The 18,993-nt window shown below is 41.5% G+C and overlaps 1 protein-coding gene across 7 annotated transcripts in view; it reads left to right on the top strand.

The window, feature by feature from the left end:
• LOC139749847 (tudor domain-containing protein 7-like) overlaps nt 1-18,993 on the top strand; it is a 406,719-nt gene that overhangs the window by 85,059 nt on the left and 302,667 nt on the right. For all 7 annotated transcript variants that reach the window (XM_071664170.1, XM_071664167.1, XM_071664165.1 and 4 more), the window contains 2 exons: nt 5,592-5,771; nt 16,319-16,467. In XM_071664170.1, coding sequence (XP_071520271.1) covers nt 5,592-5,771; nt 16,319-16,467 — 329 coding nt within the window. The remainder of the gene's footprint in view (nt 1-5,591; nt 5,772-16,318; nt 16,468-18,993) is intronic.

Raw genomic sequence — 18,993 nt, 5'->3', positions numbered from 1 at the left:
AAAGATATCAGGTTAGATGAGGTGACAGAATTTAAGTATTTGGGTAAATTTGGTGGTATGGAAGGGGAAATGAGGGAGTGAGCAGTACAAGGCCCCATAATAGAGTAATGAAGGGTAGAGGTGTAAATATGGAAGTGCAGAAAGAGTTATGGGACAGCATAGTCCTCCTAACCCTGAGCTATGCAATTAAAGTATGGCCACAAGATGAGTCTCACAGTCGCCTAATCCAGGCTGTAGAAGTATTTTATTTGAGAGGAGCATGTGATATGATTAGATGGAATGAAGATTATTTGAAAGAAGCATGTTGTATGATTAGATGGATTGAAGAAAGTAATGAGGGTGTGTAAAAGACATTTGGTGTGGCAGGTAATGCAAAGAAAATGGATTATGGAGTGGGGGAGTAGCTGAAACATGATACAGGTACACCACCGATTTTCTAGCACTCTTGGTTCCAAATCCTTGTCAGATTAACCTCTTTGCCGGACCAACCGTGGTCACTTAATAATAATTCATCAACTCGCCTCTAACCCACAAATTATACATCTCCTATGTGTCTAAAGTATACCATGGCTGCTAGAAATTTAGATTAAACAAATAGATGTTTGAGCACCCTAAGATGGTAAGTCTGTCTTTAGATTGCTTGAATCCAGTGATGTATCTAGGGTACGGCAGGTAGGGCAGGTGCCCTGGGCGCCACTTGAAGAGGGGAGCCAGTAGCGTAATGGCATCCTGAATTCAGACAATGATCCGGATCTTAAAGATTTAGATTTCTTGCCCATGAAAACATATCTTTGGCATTTGGAATCAAATTGATATTATAAGGGGGGGTTGGGCCATTTCTTTTGTCTGTTTCCTTGCGCTACCTCGCGAACGCGGGAGACAGCGACAAAGTATAATAATAAAAAAAAAAAAAAGTTCAATAGTTATTCACAAAAATTGATATTTCCATAATGGCGTCCTGGATCCAATGATTCGGATCACTCCCAAAATCTAATCAATTGGTCCTTTTGTCATTTTTTACTTTTCCTGAAAATTTCATCAAAATTTGCATAACTTTTGTTGAAAGTTGATCACAGACAAACAAACAAATGCCGTTAAAAACACAATCTCCTTGGCAGAGGTAATAAAAATGAAAAATACTTGTGTCATATGTTTGGACAGGGGCGCAGTTTCAGTGCTTGCCATAGGCAATATTTCCCCTAGATACGCCCATGTTTGAATCCTGTGGGGTTATCTTTGTCTTTTGTTGTTAGTGTAGGTATGCATCGCCAGAATAATGCAATTTCGTCTGCATTATACACCTGCTCATGACTGAGGTGCTTGTCAGCTGCGAGTTTTGCAAGTTCGTCCAGATACTCAGCAGCTCCTTCGTGGTTTGCAGAGTGCTTTTCTCTGCACACTTTATTTGTGGAAATTCCATGACACTTCTTGAATCTTTGAAGCCATCCTTCACTATAGTCACGCATATGTTGTAGTTTAAGTTCTTTATGGAACAACTTAGCCTGGTCTATTATCATGCTACCTGACAAGTCCATTCCATCACATTGCTGTTGAAACCATTCCATCATTACGTGATCATTTCCAGTGCTCTTACCATCTCATAGTTTTTCTAATCATCATTTGCTTCTTGGAATTGCTGTCTGCATAGAATTTCAATATTTTCTCCCTTTGCTTCTTTATATCATAAACAGTTGATGAACCAATGCTGTAGATGTCACACAGATTACGCACCGAAACACCACGGTCCATTTTTTCAACAGTTCTACTTTATCTTGGATTGATATGGACTGGTGTTTATGTTTGACACCATGACCGACTCTCTCATGTCTTAGAAGCCATAGTTAGGGTTAGATTTAAGTAAAATAAGCTAAGAATCTCACAGAATTGCGGTATCACCACCAACAAGTGTAGTGTAAAGAATGTAAATAAGCACACCCTACACACAACGCCATCTGTGGCCCCAGTAATTTCAAGTTCCGTCACATATTTTGCCAGACTAAAGGAGGTGCCGAACCATCAGTTGCCGGAAATTCGGGGGTGTACCTATACTTTGAGGTGGGCATATGGAAAGAATACAAGATAAGGAGATTACAAGAAAAGTGTATGATAGCAAGTTTGAAGGGATTGATGGGAGAGGAAGAGTATTGGAGGGAGAGAAACAGGAAGAATGTGAGAAATGGTGTATACGAGGCAGGCTTGTAAGGACAGGGATAAGTGGAGACACTTGATGGAAGTTTCCAGAAGAAATAGGCTTCAGAGATGTAGATAAAGATGAAAATTTAATTCATAGGTTCTTCGTAATCCTCACTACCATTTAATTGTGGCTATGAAATAGTGTTAATTGTGGTGCGTATGCCAAATACATGACTAGATGCTAAGTTGAAGTGTTTGGTTGGTATTATATGCATATGTCTGTGCAGTGAAATATTGAAGTGCAGAAAACAAATAATAGATTATGTATTCTGCTGTGCCAGGCATCAAAGGAAGCTTTAGGACCATCTCGCAAAACTGCAAGAAATACAGTAAAACATCACATTTGTTAGAATACAAAAACAAAAACTGATGTAGTAAACTGGTTACTATAGATTTCAGATCTAATACTGAACCATTCCTGGTCTGGCATGTAACCTTTTTCCTTTGTATTTTTTTTTTGAGTTTCACTTTCATGGATTCACCAGCGTCTACATCAGCTATTGCAACCTTGCCTTTTTAGAGTTACATTTCTTAGGCCAACATGTCTGATAGTGATAAATATACTTTTACCTGCTGGCTTACCTTCCTTCTTAATCACCATATCAGAGTTGATGGTTTTATTTTATCATCTGCCCAGTTATAGGAACTGTTGCACCCACATTTCTTACACCCAAATTTTCAGGGAATCCTCCATCTTCACATATTTTGATGTCTTGGGAGGCATTTCTGTTTTCAAAATAGGTGGCTGAGAAAATGATTTCCTGACTGATTCTATTTCCTCTTTATGGTACAGGTGCTTTTTTCTTTCTTTCTTTCAAACTATTCGCCATTTCCCGCATTAGCAAGGTAGCGTTAAGAACAGAGGACTGGGCCTCTGAGGGAATATCCTCACCTGGCCCCCTTCTCTGTCCCTTCTTTTGGAAAATTAAAAAAAAACGAGAGGGGAGGATTTCCAGCCCTGCGCTCCCTCCCGTTTTAGTTGCCTTCTACGACACGCAGGGAATACGTGGAAAGTATTCTTTCTCCCCTATCCCCAGGGATAAAGATACAGAGGTACAGATGCTACTCTTATTAATACCATAACAGCAAACAGCTGCTGAAGTGGTAGACTCGTGCTCAAGTTCAGTTAGTATTTCGAACAGGCTTACTTGTAGTAGGAGTACAGAGACTTATTCTATTGCTGTCTTGTATAATGGATTTTGTTTAATGGAAGAAGAACCATCTTTGTTTACACTATCTAAGCCGGTTGTTACAGCCCACCATGATTCACATCAATTAAGTTGCAGTTGTTCCCTTTTTAGCTATCTTCTATGGCTTGCAAGTGTTTAATTTAATAGAGCTCTCAAGGTTTCAGGAAAGATGATGATATAGACTTAGATGCAAGTGATGCATAATCTTTGTGTTAGTTGGGTTACTGGGAGGGGCTAGTACACTACCACCAGAGCCCTTCCTCTCACTGGTGACAGTTACACAATATAGTTTAGTCAGAGGAGTATGCCTTAAATTTGCAGGGGTCATGGGAGGGGCCATTACTCTGCTTCCTGAGCCCTCCTTCTTGCTGGCAGCAGTCACATAGGGTATATGTGTGACTGTGCGACAGCCTGGGAATTGCCTTTGTAACTCGACACTGACTCTCCATTCTATCTGTATCTTTTTTTTAAGGTAGGGTCTTTCGGGTCCTTAGCTAAGGGCATCTCTAACAATTGTGTAGTCAGAGGAGTGGGCCTTAAATTTGCAGGGGTCGTGGGAGAGGCCATTACTCTGCTTCCTGAGCCCTCCTTCTTGCTGACAGCAGTCACATAGGGTATATGTGTGACTGTGCGACAGCCTGGGAATTGCCTTTGTAACTCGACACTGACTCTCCATTCTATCTGTGTCTTTTTGTAAGGTAGGGTCTTTCTGGTCCTTAGCTAAGGGCATCTCTAACAACTGTCGCTGTATCTTTCCTTCACCATTCCGTTCTGATGGATCTATCGCTGTCTTTCATTTCGACAAATGTGTAAATTGAGGTGGTGAGCAAGCACAAGGTAGAGCTCCCAAGTCCTACTTCCCAATGCCGGTCTGTGCGGAAGCCTTCTTCAGAAAAGGGATGCCATTCTTGTCCATGTCTCAAAGTTGAGTCAGGAGAATCAACACAGGGCTGGATCCAGCTGTTGGCGAGTCAGTTTAATTACAGTTAGAACTCCCAGAGACTGTGGGGCCAATATTCTCCCACCCCATCATGAGAAATGGATTAACCAAAGACCACAGGGCCAGCACTTTCCTTTCCTTTGCAAAACTCAGATCAACCAGAGACCATGAAGCCAAAAACCAACACCCACTTTAAGTAATGGATCAACTAGAGACTGTGGGGCTAATACCCAATACATGCAACAGATGATCAAGAGACTGTGGAACCTACACAGTTTCTTACATTATCTTGTCCCTGTTGCATAGGTCTCTGTGGAACAAAGTGACAAAATTTTTGTCCTAAAGAAAAAACAGGGTTGAGGCAGGTAAGCACCTGGCATGTGGGTGAGTCACTTGGATTAGCTTCCTCTTCTGTTAAAACAATAATTGATTACAGTGAGGAGATGAAAAGAACCACCCAGTTCACCACATCCTTATGTGCACCAAATGCTTCCCACACAAGGAGTAAGCTGCTGGAAATGATGGAGGTGAATGCCAGGGAGGTGTGGTTACTGTGTAGGAAGATGGCAGCAGTGATCAGCAACACTGCAACCTCCAACAAACTTGTGAACGTTGATTGAATTTAGGTTCTTGTGAAATTTATATTATCTTTATTTTATAAATAAAACACCAAAATAACATCTACATACCTATTACTGATACTGAACAAAGCTATTGTGTTGCACTTATCAGTGTAAGAATTGACAGTGTTATGAACACATCTCCTTAAGTATCATGTTACAACAACCATTCTTAATGGATTTATTGCTTAACAAACATTCCATTGTATGGGGATCTCATGTGTACTTGTTGGAAGCTTAGGCCTCATCTCATCAATTATGATAGATCTGTATGTACTTGCTGGATGCTTAGGCCTCATCTCTTCCATTTTAATAGATCTCTATGCACTTGCTGGATGCTTAGGCTTACTAGTGACTAGAGCCCACGTTACCGTGCTCCTTCTTCAAGTGTAACTTAGAAGCTGTGTGCGCCCCATGGATAGGGTCTTTTAGTTACATAATAGTAATGATAATATTCCAGCATTGATTTTATCATTTGTTTAATTATAATCATGTGCAATATTCTTTAACTTTTGAAAATTGTTCTGTTGAGTATTTCTTATATGTTTATTTGCCTTATTTATTTGATGTGATTTGTAAAAACTTTTATGATAAAGTATTTTCTAGGAATATTGCTGAAATACTGAAACTATTCTCTTAATATTGCAGCTACTAAGAAAAGAGAATATAGGTACCTTATGGTGGGTTAAAGTACAAGAGCTTTACCAACACCAGTACCAGGAAGTCTTTCCTGAGAACTGGCTACAAAGTGTGAGATCACTTAACAATTCTGGACTCATCATTGAAAACCTCTGCTCTGATCGCTGGGCTATTAGATTAGTGGAAGAGGTAAGTTGAGGAAGGCCCCCCCCACTTCTCTTCCTTTGTTTATATCATTCATCTAAGCAGATTTGAGGAATAGGAATGGAATATAAGATAGAACTAGCAAAATACACTTAAACTATTATATGAAGAAAATAGGACAGTGGTTCCCGAACATTTTTGAGTCATTACCCATTTTCACATGACATTCTTCATTTACCCCTATCTTACCTGATTTCAAATAATTGTCATCTCTTGTTAGCATAAATTTGATGGTGAGGATATTCAGTGTATGTATGGTTCATGGTGAAGTGCCTGAGGATTGGCAGAATGCATGCATATTGCTATTGTACAAAGGAAAAGGGGATAGAGGTGAGTGTTCAAATTACAGAGGTGTAAGGTACTTGAGTATTCCTGGGAAATTGTATGGGAGGGTATTGATTGAGAGGGTGAAGGCATGTACAGAGCATCAGATTGGGAAAGAAGTGTGGTTTCAGAAGTGGTAGAGGACGTGTGGATCAGGTGTTTCCTTTGAAGAACGTATGTGAGAAATACTTCAAAAAGCAGATGGATTTGTATATAGCATTTATGGATCTGGAGAAGGCATATGATAGAGTTGAGAGAGATGCTTTGTGGAAGGTATTAAGAGTATATGGTGTGGGAGCTAAGTTGCTAGAAGCAGTGAAAAGCTTTTGTTGAGGATGTAAGGCATGTGTACGAGTAGGAAGAGAGGAAAGTGATTGGTTCCCATTGAACGTTGGTTTGCGGCAGGGGTGCATGATGTCTCGATGGTTGTTTAATTTGTTTATGGATGGGGTTGTTAGGGAGGTGAATGGAAGAGTTTTGGAGAGAGGGGCAAGTATGTAGTCTGTTGTAGATGAGAGGGCTTGGAAAGTGAGTCAGTTGTTGTTGGCTGTTACAGCACTGGTGGCTGATTCAGGTGAGAAACTGCAGAAGTTGGTGACTGAGTTTGGTAAAGTGTGTGAAAGAAGAAAGTTGAGAGTAAATGTGAATAAGAGCATGGTTATTAGGTTCAGTAGGGTTGAGGGACAAGACAGTTGGGAGGTAAGTTTGAATGGAGAAAACTGGAGAAAGTGAAGTGTTTTAGATATCTGTGAGTGGATTTGGAAGCGGATGGAACCATGGAAGTGGAAGTGAATCATAGGGTGGGGAAGGGGGCGAAGGTTCTGGGAGCGTTGAAGAATGTGTGGAAGATGAGTGTTATATCGGAGGGCAAAAATGGGTATGTTTGAAGGGATCATGGTTCCAACAATGTTATATGGTTGTGAGGCATGGGTTGTGCGGAGAAAGGTGGATGTGTTGGAAATGAGATGTTTGAGGACAATGTGTGGTGGGAGGTGGTTTGATCGAGCAAGTAATGAAAGGGTAGGAGAAATGTTTGGTAGTAAATAGAGTGTGGTTGAGAGAGCAGAAGTGGGTGTTTTGAAATGGTTTGGTTGCATGTAGAGAATGAGTGAGGATAGATTGACAAAAGGATATGTGTGTCAGAGGTGGAGGAAACAAGAAGTGGGAGATCAAATTGGAGGTAGAAGGATGGAGTGTAAAAGATTTTGAGCGATTGGGGCCTGAACATGCAGGAGGGTGAGAGGTGTGCAAGAGATAGAGTGAATTGGACGATGTGGTACACTGGGGCTGACGTGCTGTCAGTGGATTGAACCAGGGCATGCGAAGCATCTGGGGTAAACCATGGAAAATTTTGTGGGGCCTGGATGTGGAAAGGGAGTTGTGGCTTCGGTGCATTATACATGACAGCTAGAGACTGAGTGTGAATGAATGTGGCCTTTGTTGTCTTTTCCTAGCGCTACCTCGCATGCATGCGGGGGGAGGGGGTTGTCACTTCATGTGTGGCAGGGTGGCGACGGGAATGAATAAGGGCAGAAGCTGTATATGTTGAAATGTATATGTTGAAATGTATAGGTATGTATATGTGCGTGTGTAGACGTGTATGTATATACATGTGTATATGGGTGGGTTGGGCCATTATTTCATCTGTTTCCTTGCGCTACCTCGCACATATACATACCTATACATTTCAACGTATCCATACATATACATACACAGACATATACATATATATACACATGTACATAATTTATACTTGCTGCCTTTATTCATTCCCACTGTCACCCCGCCACACATGAAATGACAACCCCCTCACCCCCGCATGCACGTGAGGTAGCACTAGGAAAAGACAACAAAGGCCACCTCTGACACTTATATCCTCTTTGTCAATCTTTCCTCACTCATTCTCTCCATGTGACCAAACCATTTCAGAACACCCTCTTCTGATCTCTCAACCACACTCTTTTATTACCACACATCTCTCTTACCTAGAAGTTTTGGCTCTGAGTGAAACGAAGCTCAAGGGTAAAGGGGAAGAGTGGTTTGGGAATGTCTTGGGAGTAAAGTCAGGGGTTAGTGAGAGGACCAGAGCAGGGGAAGGTGTAGCAGTACTCCTGAAATAGGAGTGGTGGGAGTATGTGATAGAGTGTAAGAAAGTAAACTCTAGATTGATTTGGGTAAACCTGAAAGTGGATGGAGAGAGATGGGTGATTTTTGGTGCATATGCACCTGGGCATGAGAAGAAAGATAATGAAAGGCTAGTGTTTTGGGAGCAGCTGAGTGAGTGTGTTAGTAGTTTTGATGCATGAGACCGGGTTATAGTATTGGGTGATTTGAATGCAAAGGTGAGTAATGTGGCAGTTGAGGGAATAATTGGTGTACATGGGGTGTCCAGTGTTGTAAATGGAAATGGTGAAGAGCTTGTAGATTTATGTGCTGAAAAAGGACTGGTGATTGGAAATACCTGGTTTAAAAAGCGAGGTATGCATAAGTATATGTATGTAAGTAGGAGAGATGGCCAGAGAGCGTTATTGGATTTCGTGTTAATTGATAGGTGCGTGAAAGAGAGACTTTTGGATGTTAATGTGCTGAGAGGTGCAACTGGAGGGATGTCTGATCATTATCTTGTGGAGGCGAAGGTGAAGATTTGTAGAGGTTTTCAGAAAAGAAAAGAGAATGTTGGGGTGAAGAGAGTGGTGAGAGTAAGTGAGCTTGGGAAGGAGACTTGTGTGAGGAAGTACCAGGAGAGACTGAGTACAGAATGGAAGAAGGTAAGAACAAAGGATGTAAAGGGAGTGGGGGAGGAATGGGATGTATTTAGGGAAGCAGTGATGGCTTGCGCAAAAGATGCTTGTGGCATGAGAAGCGTGAGAGGTGGGCAGATTAGAGAGGGTAATGAGTGGTGGGATGAAGAAGTAAGATTATTAGTGAAAGAGAAGAGAGAGGCATTTGGGCAATTTTTGTAGGGAAATAATGCAAATGAGTTGGAGATGTATAAAAGAAAGAGGCAGGAGGTCAAGAGAAAGGTGCAAAAGGTAAAAAAGAGGGCAGATGAGAGTTGGGATGATATAGTATCATTAAATTTTAGGGAGAATAAAAAGATGTTTTGGAAGGAGGTAAATAAAGTGCGTAAGACAAGGGAACAAATGGGAACTTCAGTGAAGGAGACTAATGGGGAGGTGATAACAAGTAGTGGTGATGTGAGAAGGAGATGGAGTGAGTATTTTGAAGGTTTGTTGAATGTGTTTGACGATAGAGTGGCAGATATAGGGTGTTTTGGTCGAGGTGGTGTGCAAAGTGATAGGGTTAGGGAAAATGATTTGGTAAACAGAGAAGAGGTTGTAAAAGCTTTATAGAAGATGAAAGCCAGCAAGGCAGAGGGTTTGGATGGTATTGCAGTGGAATTTATTAAAAAAGGGGTGACTGTATTGTTGACTGGTTGGTAATGTTATTTAATGTATTTATGACTCATGGTGAGGTGCCTGAGGATTGGCGGAAAGCCTGCATAGTGCCATTGGACAAAGGCAAAGGGGATAAAAGTGAGTGTCCAATTACAGAGGTATAAGTTTGTTGAGTATTCCTGGTAGATTATATGGGAGGGTATTGATTGAGAGGGTGAAGGCACGTACAGAGCATCAGATTGGGGAAGAGCAGTGTGGTTTCAGAAGTGGTAGAGGATGTGTGGATCAGGTGTTTGCTTTGAAGAATATATGTGAGAAATACTTGGAAAAGCAAATGGATTTGTATGTAGCATTTATGGATCTAGAGAAGGCATATGATAGAGTTGATAGAGATGCTCTGTGGAAGGTATTAAGAATATATTGTGTGGGAGGAAAGTTGTTAGAAGCAGTGAAAAGCTTTTATTGAGGACGTAAGGCATGTGTACATGTAGGTAGAGATGAAAGTGATTGGTTCTCAGTGAATGTTGGTTTGCGGCGGGTGCCTGATGTCTCCATGGTTGTTTAATTTGTTTATGGATGGGGTTGTTAGGGAGGTGAATGGAAGAGTTTTGGAAAGAGGGGCAAGTATGCAGTCTGTTGTGGATGAGAGAGCTTGGTAAGTGAGTCAGTTGTTGTTCGCTGATGATACAGCGCTGGTGGTTGATTCATATGAGAAACTGCAGAAGCTGGTGACTGCGTCTGGTAAAGTGTGTGAAAGAAGAAAGCTGAGAGTAAATGTGAATAAGAGCAAGGTTATTAGGTACGTTAGGGTTGAGGGACAACTCAATTGGGAGGTAAGTTTGAATGGAGAAAAACTGGAGGAAGTGAAGTGTTTTAGATATCTGGGAGTGGATTTGGCAGCGAATGGAACCATGGAAGCAGAAGTGAATCATAGGGTGGGGGGAGGGGGCGAAAGTTCCGGGAACGCTAAAAAATGAGTGGAAGTCGAGAACATTATCTCGGAAAGCAAAAATGGGTTCGTTTGAAGGAATAGTGGTTCCAACAATGTTACATGGTTGCGAGGCGTGGACTTTAGATTGAGTTGTGCGGAGGAGGGTGGATGTGCTGGAAATGAGATGTTTAAGGACAATATATGGTGTGAGGTGGTTTGATCGAGCAAGTAATAATAGGGTAAGAGAGATGTGTGGTAATAAGAAGAGTATGGTTGAGAGAGCAGAAGAGGGTGTTTTGAAATGGTTTGGTCACATGGAGAGAATGAGTGAGGAAAGATTGACCTAGAGGATATATGTGTCGGAGGTGGAGGGAATGAGAAGTGGGAGACCAAATTGGAGGTGGAAAGATGGAGTGAAAAACATTTTGAGTGATTGGGGCCTGAAAATGCAGGAGGGCAAAAGGCGTGCAAAGAATAGAGTGAATTGGAACGATGTGGTATACCGGGGTCGACGTGCTGTTAATAGATTGAACCAGGGCATGTGAAGCATCTGGGGTAAACCATGGAAATTTCTGTGGGGTCTGGATGTGGAAAGGGAGCTGTGGTTTCGGTGCATTATTAAATGACAGCTAGAGTGAGTGTGAACGAATGTGGCCTTTGTTGTCATTTCTTAGCATTACCTCGCGCACATGCTGGGGGAGGGGGTTGTTATTTCATGTGTGGTGGTGTGGCGATGGGAATAAATAAAGGCAGACAGTATGAATTGTGTACGTGTTTATATATGTATATGTCTGTATGTGTATATATATGTATGCATCGAGATGTATAGGTATGTATATTTGTGTGTATGGACGTGTATGTATATACATGTGTATGTGGGTGGGTTAGGCCATTCTTTTGTCTGTTTCCTTGGGCTACCACACTAACGCGGGAGACAGCGACAAAGCAAAATAGGTATGATAAATATCTCTCTTACTCTTTCATTACTTACTCGATCAAACTACTTCACACCACATATTGTCCTCAAACATCTCATTTCCAACACATCCACCCTCCTCCGCACAACTCTATCTATAGCCCACGCCTCGCAACCATATAACATTGTTGGAACCACTATTCCTTTAAACATACCCATTTTTGCTTTCCGAGATAATGTTATCGCCTTCCACATATTTCTCAACGCTCCCAGAACTTTTGCCCCCTCCCCACCCTATGACTCACTTCCGCTTCCATAGTTCCCTCCGCTGCCAAATCCACTCCCAGATATCTAAAACACTTCACTTCCTCCAGTTTTTCTCCATTCAAACTTACCTCCCAATTGACATGTCCCTCAACCCTACTGTACCCAGTAACCTTGCTCTTATTCACATTTACTCTCAGCTTCCTTCTTTCACACACTTTACCAAACTCAGTCAACAGCTTCTGTAGTTTCTCACCCGAATCAGCCACCGGCACTGTATCATCAGCGAACAACAACTGACTCACTTCCCAAGCCCTCTCATCCACAACAGACTTCATACTTGCCCCTCTCTCCAAAACTCTTGCATTCACCTCCCTAACAACCCCATCCATAAACAAATTAAACAACCATGGAGATATCACGCACCCCTGCTGCAAACCGACGTTCACTGAGAACCAATCACTTTCATCTCTTCCTACTCGTACACATGCCTTACATCCTTGTAAAAACTTTTCACTGCCTCTAGCATCTTGCCTCCCACACCATGTATTCTAAATACCTTCCACAGAGCATCTCTATCAACTCTAATCATATGCCTTCTCCAGATCCATGGATACTACATACAAATCCATTTGCTTTTCTAAGTATTTCTCACATACATTCTTCAAAGCAAAAACCTGATCCACACATCCTCTACTACTTCTGAAACCACACTGCTCTTCCCCAATCTGATGCTATGTACATGCCTTCATCCTCTCAGTCAATATCTTCTCATATAATTTACCAGGAATACTCAACAAACTTATACCTCTGTAATTTGAGCACTCATCTTTATCCCCTTTGCCATTGTACAATGGCACTATGCATGCATTCCGCCAATCCTCAGGCACCTCACCATGAGCCATTTTATTATCTATTTTTTTTCATACCATTCGCCACTTCCTGCATTAGCGAGGTAGCGTTAAGAACAGAGGACTGTTTCATTGCAATACCATCCAAACCCGCCACCTTGCCGGCTTTCATCTTCCTCAAAGTTTTCACTACCTCTTCTCTGTTTACCAAATCATGCTCCCTAACCCTCTCACTTCGCAAACCACCTCAACCAAAACACCCTATATCTGCCACCCTATCATCTAGCACATTCAAGAAACCTTCAAAATACTCACTCCATCTCCTTCTCACATCACCACTACTTGTTACTACCTCCCCATTTTCCCCTTTCAGCTATGTTCCCACTTGTTCTCTTGTCTTACTCACTTTATTTACCTCCTTCCAAAACATCTTTTTATTCTCCCTATAATCTATGATACTCTCTCACCCCAAGTCTCATTTGCACTTTTTTTTTTTTTCAAATACATAAATGGCCATACATGCACATACACATACATACTCATACACAATTCATACTTGCTTGCCTCCATCCATTCCTGTCGCTACCCCGCCATGCAGGAAATAGCTTCCCCCCCCACAAGGTAGTGCCAGGAAAAGAGTCAAAAAGGCCACATTTGTTCACATTCAGTCTCTAGCTGTCATGTGTAATGCACTGAAACCACAACTCGCTATCCACATCCAGGCCCTCGTAGACCTTTCCATGCTTTACCCTAGATGTTTCACATGCTCTGGTTCAGTCCAATCTACCTCGATTCACCACATCGTTCCATTTCACTCTTTCTTGCACACCTTTCTCCCTCCTGCATGCTCAAGCCCTGATCACTCGAAATCCTTTTCACTCCATCCTTCTATCTCCAAATTGATCTCCCAATTCCATGGCCAATGAGAGGTCTACAAGGGGGCCTGGAATTTCCTGGGACTTCAGAAAATTTTTGCATATATTGAAGATGAGCATTTCACCCCTCTCTAATCTTCCATCCCCATTTTGGCCGTACAGCTCGTGGCATAGAACCATAGTGGTTAAAAACAGGATGACATACAGAGAAGGGAAGGGGACCCAAAAGAAACATTGTTCCCAATAAAATTCCTCGCAGAAGCCCTTCCTGGTTCTCTTTGTTCCCTCCACTTCTGACATATATCCTCTTTGTCAACCTTTCCTCACTCATTCTCTTCATATTTCCAAACCATTTCAACACACCATCTTGTGCTCTTTCAACCACACTCATATTTCCACGCATGTCTCTTACCCCTTTCATTACTTACTTGATCAAACCACCTCAGGATTTCATTCCAACACATAAACCCTGAGGTAGGAGAGAAAGTATTTGACTTCTGTATTTCCCTTGGGTTGTAGAAGGCAACTAAAGGGGGCATGAATCGGGGCTGAGTAGGAGGGCATTATTAAATTATGTATTAATTGATAGGCATGTAAAAGAGAGACTTTTGGATGTAAATGTGCTGAGAGGAGCAGTTCCTGGGATCTGACCACTGTCTTGTGGAGGCAAAGGTGAAGATTTATAGAGGTTTTCAAAAAAGAGGAAACAGTGTCGGGGAGGAGAGTGGTTAGAGTAAGTGAGCTTGGAAAGGAGACTTGTGTGAAGAAATGCTTGGAGAGACTGAGTGTAGAATGGCAAAAGATGAGGGCAAATGAAATAAGGGGAGTGGGTGAGGAATGGGAGGTATTTAGGGAAGCAGTGATGGCATGTGCAAGAGATGCATGTGGCATGTGAATGGTGGAAGATGGGAATAAAAAGGTTAGTGAGTGGTGGGATGAAGTAAAGTTGCTGGTGAAAGAGAAAAGAGAGGCATTTGGGTGGTACTTACAAGGAAGTAGTGCAAATGATTGGGAAATGTATAAGAGGATGCAGCAGGAGATCAAGAGGAAGGTGCAAGAGTTGAAAAGGAGGGCAAATGAGAGTTGGGATGAGAGATTATTATTAAACATTAAGGAGAAAAATAAAAAGAGCGTGGTTGAGAGAGCAGAGGAGGGTGTTTTGAAGTGGTTTGGGCACTTGGAGAGGGTGAGTGGGGAGAGATTGACCAGGGGGATATGTGTGTCGGAGGTGGAGGGAACGGGGAGAGGGGGGAGACCAGGTTGGAGGTGGAAAGATGGAGTGAGGGGGATTTTGTGTGATCGGGGCCTGAACATGCAGGAGGGTGAAAGGAGGGCAAGGAATAGAGTGAATTGGAGCGATGTGGTATACCGGGGTTGACGTGCTGTCAGTGGATTGAATCAAGGCATGTGAAGCGTCTGGGGTAAACCATGGAAAGCTGTGTAGGTATGTATATTTGCGTGTGTGGACGTATGTATATACATGTGTATGGGGGTGGGTTGGGCCATTTCTTTCGTCTGTTTCCTTGCGCTACCTCGCAAACGCGGGAGACAGCGACAAAGCAAAAAAAAAAAAAAAAAAAATTAAGGAGAATTAAAAGATGTTTTGGAAGGAGGTAAATAATGTGCACAAGATAAGGGGACAAATGGGGACATAGGCGAAGGGAACAAAAGGGGAAGAGATAACAAATGGGGACATAGGTGAAGGGAACAAAAGGGGAAGAGATAATAGGTAGTGGTGGTGTGAGGAAATGGAGTGAATATTTTGTAGGATTGTTTAATATTTTTGATGATGGAGTGGCGGATGTAGGATGTTTTGGTTGGGATGGTATGTGAAGTGAGAGATTCAGGGAGAGTGGTTTGGTGAAAAAAGAGAAAAGGTGGTGAAAACCTTGCTTAAGATGAAATCTGGCAAGGCGATGGGATTGGATGGTATTGCAATTGAATTTAAGAAAGGGGTGACTGTTGTTGATTGTTTGGTAAGGATTTTTTTTTTTTATGCTTTGTCGCTGTCTCCCGCGTTTGTGAGGTAGTGCAAGGAAACAGACGAAAGAAATGGCCCAACCCACCCCCATACACATGTATATACACACACGTCCACACACGCAAATATACATAAGGATATTTAATGTATATATGGATCATGGTGAATTGCCTGAGGATTGGAGGAATGCATGTATAGTGCCACTGTATAAAGGCAAAAGGGATAAAGGTGAGAGTTCAAACTACATTGGCATAAGTTTTTTGAGTATATCTTGTATATTCTTTCTTTCTTTCTTTTAAACTATTTGCCATTTCCCGCGTTAGCGAGGTAGCGTTAAGAACAGAGGACTGGGCCTTTTTTGGAATATCCTCACCTGGCCCCCTCTGTTCCTTCTTTTGAAAAAAAAAAAATATGGGAGGATATTGATTGAGAGGGTGAAGGCTTGTACAGAACATCAGATAAGGGAGGAGCAGTGTGGTTGTAGGAGTGGTAGAGGATGTGTAGTTCAGGTGTTTGCTTTGAAGAATGTGTGAGAAATGCTTAGAAAAACAGATGGATTTGTTTGTGACATTTATGGATCTGGAGAAGGCATATGTTAGGGTTGATAGAGATGCTTTGTGGAAGGTTTTATGATTATATTTTGTGTGAGGCAATTTTAATCTAAAATAATCCTCATCTCATCAAATAGCAGCTCTTACAACTTTTGCTGTCTATAAAAACTGATGTACAGAGACAGAAAAAAAGGCGGCAATGTTCTGTATGGAGAGTTGTCTGAGTGATAATGATAAACAGATCGAAAAAAGTTGTGTCCCTTCTACATTTACATTTCATTTTAAAGCTCATTTTGTCTGTACTTCAAGTATGGTGTTGGATGAAAGACTATTTTCCAGATACTTTCATCATAGTATTTGCAAAAAATATCATGAAGGGATGTATACTAAAAAAGTATTTGCTCTCCTTGTGATATTATAAAAGTATGTTTTCTTCTTCAGACCAAGACATGCCTCACTCAACCAACTCCTTACTCTAGTATATATGAAGATTTGCTGTATTCATCACAAAGTGAACACGGTGTAAGACAGACAAATTACCAAGAGGAAGGAGATTATAGAGAAGGTGTAACATGTTTCTCACCTGTTAAGTAAGTGCAGTATATCTCAGATTTATCTAGATTGAAACTGGGATATAAAAGATATTCTTTTTCTTCTTTGATATCAGATGAGATTTAAAACTATGCATCTTAACTGATGAATAAGTTGGTAGCAGAACCCAATAACTAAGCTTGAACTTCCATGCATTTTCAACTATATTAAGAAAAAAACTATTGTGGATTTAGTAAAGGCACATCATAATGTTGACTAGAGAGCTTTGGCATGCCTTGAGTCATTGGTGGGGCTGCCAGTAGCTTATTCAATGAAAGTAGTGTTTATGTGAAAGTGAATGGTATGAAATACTTGTAGGAGTGCTTTGGTATTGTAACATTTTTTCTTTTCCATGGGATAAGGGTGGAACGGAGACGAGTCTGTGGTAAAGGTTAACCTAACCGTGATGGAACAGAATGGAAATTATCACAGTTAATTTTCCAAATGATCCTGTAGCAGAGGAATTAAGATGGTATATTGTTTTATTGATATGCATTATAAGGAATAATGAAAGTAATAGCATGTGAGAGCAAGGTTCTTGTGTAGATTTAATGAGTAAATTGCTGTTCATTAAGACATTATACACAAAATAGTGTTTATGCAGACATGGCCTAGCTGTCTGAGTTATCGTATTTTTATGGGGTCCATTAGATTTATACCTTACTCTTTTGATAATGGGAATTTAATTAGTATGATTTACACTTGTATTGGCTCAAGTCAAGACATATATATTCATTACTGTTAAGCATGGTATTTTGTGTCTTAGAAAATTCAAATAACAAAAGTAGGTCAAGGTCCTCTTGAGTTTCTTTAGTTTTATAGACATGCCTCTCCATTATGAAGGAATATTAGTAAGAAATTATGGGTGTTGGTAATTCATTGATAAAGTCTAGTTAAGTTCTAATTGCTGCTAGTGTTGTGAAAAAGATTTTGAGTGATTGGGGCCTGAACATACAGGAGGGTAAAAGGTGTGCAAGAAATAGAGTGAACTGGAACGATGTGAGATATTGGAGTTGACATGCTGTCAATGGATTGAACCAGGGCATGTGAAGTGTCTGGGGTAAACCATGGAAGGTTTTGTGGAAAGGGAGCTGTGCTTTCAGTGTATTACACATGACAGCTAGAGACTGAGTGTGAACGAATGTGGCCGTTGTTGTCTTTTCCTAGTGCTACCTCGTGTGCACACCAGGGGTGTGTGTGTTTGTGTTGCCATTTCATATTTGGTGGGGTGGTGACAGGAAATGGATGAAGGCTGCAAGTATGAATATGTACGTGTATATATGTATATATCTGTGTATGTATATAAGTTGAAATGTATGGGTATGTGTATGTGCATGTGTGGGTGTGTATGTATTTACATGTGTATGAGGGTGGTTTGCACCATTCTTTTGTCTGTTTCCTTGCGCTACCTCGCTAATGCGGGAAACAGCAACAAAGTATAATATTTTTTTTTTTTTTTTTTTTTTTTTTTTTTTGCTGTTTCCCACGTTTGCAAGGTAGCGCAAGGAAACAGACGAAAGAAATGGCCCAACCCACCCCCATACACATGTATATACATACGTCCACACATGCAAATATACATACCTACACAGCTTTCCATGGTTTACCCCAGTCGCTTCACATGCCCTGATTCAATCCACTGACAGCACGTCAACCCCGGTATACCACATCAATCCAATGCACTCTATTCCTTGCCCGCCTTTCACCCTCCTGCATGTTCAATCCCCGATCACACAAAATCTTTTTCACTCCATCTTTCCACCTCCAATTTGGTCTCCCACTTCTCCTCGTTCCCTCCACCCCTGACACATATATCCTTTTGGTCAATCTTTCCTCACTCATTCTCTCCATGTGCCCAAACCATTTCAAAACACCCTCTTCTGCTCTCTCAACCACGCTCTTTTTATTTCCACACATCTCTCTTACCCTTACGTTACTTACGCGATCAAACCACCTCACACCACACATTGTCCTCAAACATCTCATTTCCAGCACATCCATCCTTCTGCGCACAACTCTATCCATAGCCCACACCTCGCAACCATACAACATTGTTGGAACCACTATTCCTTCAAACATACCCATTTTTGCTTTCCGAGATAATGTTCTCGACTTCCACACATTCTTCAAGGCTCCCAGGATTTTCACCCCCCTCCCCCACCCTATGATCCACTTCCGCTTCCATGGTTCCATCCGCTGCCAGATCCACTCCCAGATATCTAAAACACTTTACTTCCTCCAGTTTTTCTCCATTCAAACTTACCTCCCAATTGACTTGACCCTCAACCCTACTGTACCTAATAACCTTGCTCTTATTCACATTTACTCTTAACTTTCTTCTTTCACACACTTTACCAAACTCAGTCACCAGCTTCTGCAGTTTCTCACATGAATCAGCCACCAGCGCTGTATCATCAGCGAACAACAACTGACTCACTTCCCAAGCTCTCTCATCCACAACAGACTTCATACTTGCCCCTCTTTCCAAAACTCTTGCATTCAGCTCCCTAACAACCCCATCCATA

This window comes from Panulirus ornatus, chromosome 8 (genome assembly GCF_036320965.1).
Source record: "Panulirus ornatus isolate Po-2019 chromosome 8, ASM3632096v1, whole genome shotgun sequence".
In the NCBI taxonomy this organism is placed as follows: Eukaryota; Metazoa; Arthropoda; class Malacostraca; order Decapoda; family Palinuridae; genus Panulirus; species Panulirus ornatus.
The sequence above is the reverse complement of the archived record's forward strand: the minus strand, read 5'-3'. Positions and strand labels throughout refer to the sequence as shown.